The sequence below is a fragment of the Trachymyrmex cornetzi genome, unplaced genomic scaffold (assembly GCF_001594075.2).
Source record: "Trachymyrmex cornetzi isolate Tcor2-1 unplaced genomic scaffold, Tcor1.1 scaffold203, whole genome shotgun sequence".
NCBI lineage: Eukaryota > Metazoa > Arthropoda > Insecta > Hymenoptera > Formicidae > Trachymyrmex > Trachymyrmex cornetzi.
In genome coordinates this window covers 46397-49310 of record NW_017296669.1, presented here as the reverse complement: position 1 = coordinate 49310, position 2914 = coordinate 46397, and the positions used below count along the sequence as shown (strand labels likewise).

The window sequence follows — 2914 nt, the reverse complement described above, 5'->3', positions numbered from 1 at the left end:
TATATATATATATATATTTATTTATTTATGTGTATATGCGTATATTTATATGTATATATTTATTTATATGCGTATATTTATATGTATATATATATTTATTTATTTATTGCTATTCTTGCAAAATCATGTACGTTAAAAAAAATTGTAACAGAATCGGAAGTGCGACAAAGACATGTTATGATATTTCGAAGCATTGTATCACAATCGCATATTTTATCTCGATAAAAAATTTTTTATGCATGAATATGTATAAATATGTATAATATACATAAACACGCATAAATATTCATAAACATGTACAACTATATGTATATGAAATATGTCCATACATGTTCATACATTCTTCTTTCTTTTGTAAAAAATTATTTTTTAGTGTAATAGAAATAATAATATATGAAAACATAAAAAATAATTAAAAAAGTAATTTTCGCACAATTTGTTTTAAAAAAAATTAAGTTTAAAGAAATGTAAAAAAATTATTTATGTATAATTATATATGAAATTATGCGTAATTATGTATGAGCAATTTTTTTTACATTTTTCCAAATCTTTTTTTTCTAAAACAAGCAATACGAAAATTATCCCTTTAATTATTTTTTATGTTTTCACATTACTATCATTATTTCTATTACACTAAAAAGTAATTTTATAAAAGAAAAAAGGATGTATGGACATATTTCATATATAATTATACATGTTTATGAACATTTATGCGTGTTTATGTATGTTTATACATATTTATACATATTAATGAATGAAAAATTTTTTACCGGGATGTATACACACACACACACACACACACACACACACACACACACACACCCCACATATCCATACTTATCTCATGTACATGTATATATACAAAACAAAATTATAAATACAAGATATATATATGTATATATGAGATTCATCTATGTGTGGATATTGTATAATTTTCCCATTTCCGACAGTAGATTTGATCATTGCCGATGTATTTTTTCGTTAACTTTTTAGTGTATTTTAAATAACTATAATTATGTTTAATATTCAATTTTGGATTAAATATATATTCTATTTTAATATTTTTAATATCAAATGGATATATATCGTAATTTTAAATTTGTAATTTTGAATTTGTAACGTCTCAATCTAAAACGGTTGAGCCGTTGCGAGTTTCGATGCACACTTCACTCAATGTTGTTTGTTTTGTTCTCGTCTGTATTATAATCTAAGGGCATTCGAAGATTTAAGTTGTGTGGACAGTAGACGTGATCATATGAACGCCATTTTCAGAAGAGAGAAGAAGAAGAAGGGTAGTAAATCTAGTGTAGGATTGTATAGATTTGTGCCAATTTGTGTGGTACGTGTTTATCGTTTCATGTGCAGTATTCTAAATGGATGCGATAAGTAATATATGTGTGTGCGTGTATTTCTATTTACTTTAATATTTGTAGGTTTTACTCGTAAACATGGAATCGGGATATATAATAAGGAATAACGCAAGGATTACTGCGAAGGATATACCAAATTCAAGTGCATCATTAGACTGCATTTGTTATAGACCACATTCTCACATTATATGCAATGGTTGTGGATTTTGGACTAAAGGAAGAGTAAGATACTGTTGTCCTCAACATCCTAAGGTTATTATTTTATTCGTATTAATATTTCATGTCTTTTTGTCTCTTAATCTTACTTTATAGTTGAAAACATAAAACAATATTATTATATATAGGGTCGGTTGTTCCATCTTCAGGTAAATTATGCGGTAGTTTATTTATTGGATAAGCAAAAGAGTAAAAGAATAAGAGTATAAAAGAATAAGGCTGGGTTGTTCCACCTTTCGATAAACTTTAGCTCTTACTCTTTTTATGCTCTGATTCTTTACTCTTTACTCTTTTGTTTATGCAATAAATAAATTACTATATAGTTCAACTGAAGATTAAACAATCGACCTTATAAGAGAGCAAGACAGTGAGCTGAAGTTTACCGAAAGGTTGAACAACTCAGCCTTAATCGATAAGTTTAAATAATATGTTATTAATGTGCTATCATACTGGTATTATTATCCTCAACTTTCTCTTATTTTACAGATTGTTTTTCTACACGATCATGCTCAATGTCCACGCTGTAGGAGCTATGACTTTATGCTTAAAGAGATCTAAAATGAACATGACTATTTTGTCAGACGAGTTAAAGTTACAAATTAGACAAAGATGCTCAACCGTTTCTATTGTTCAAATTAGACGAGTTAAACATAAGTAAAATAGTTAAGTTAAAAGTTGATAAATAATTCATTTAAATGAAGTTTATTGTTTTACTATATTGAGTGAACTAGTGAACGAATAAAAATATATGAATAAATATTGTAAGGTGTGATAGTATGGAACAATGATTTATTTGGAAAAGACAGATATTTTCATATATCTATAACAGGTGATATTGAAAGATTTGTGCACTTGTATATGTACATGTTTAAGGTCAGAACTGTCAAAATGTTTAATATCTATATAGGAGTCAAGAATAACTTTATTTTTTATCTTTATCTTTCACAGTGCATTATTAGAATATTAGTATATTATTACAAACAGTACTGGTATCGCAAGAAAGTATTAGTGTTATTCTAAATTCTAAATTATGATTCTTTATAAGCAGGGTAAGTTAATTTTTTCTTTTAACTAAGTTAAGTTAAAGTTAACAACCTTGAAAATTTAACTTAGTTAAGATACAAGTTAATGTATAACGAAATTAATTGAATTAAAAGTTAAGTTAATAAAAAAAAGTAATTGGAAAATTAAAAGTTAAATTTCTTTCTATTTTATGATTTCAGAGTCTTACAAATAACGGAAATGACAAACATATATTTCATTTAGAATATACTCTATATTTTATTTTTAAACTTTTTGTTTATATATACTGTTATATATATATATAT

The 2914-nt window shown here is 25.4% G+C and overlaps 1 protein-coding gene across 1 annotated transcript; it reads left to right on the top strand.

Annotated features, from left to right (window-relative positions):
* The first annotated feature begins 1162 nt into the window (after positions 1 to 1162).
* Positions 1163 to 2144, top strand: LOC108759695 (uncharacterized protein CG13380-like). Its single transcript, XM_018505252.1, has 3 exons — positions 1163 to 1339; positions 1434 to 1622; positions 2073 to 2144. Exons 1-3 carry the CDS (start codon positions 1256 to 1258, stop codon positions 2142 to 2144), a joined length of 345 nt encoding a protein of 114 aa, XP_018360754.1. The 5' UTR covers positions 1163 to 1255.
* The last annotated feature ends 770 nt before the right edge of the window (positions 2145 to 2914 follow it).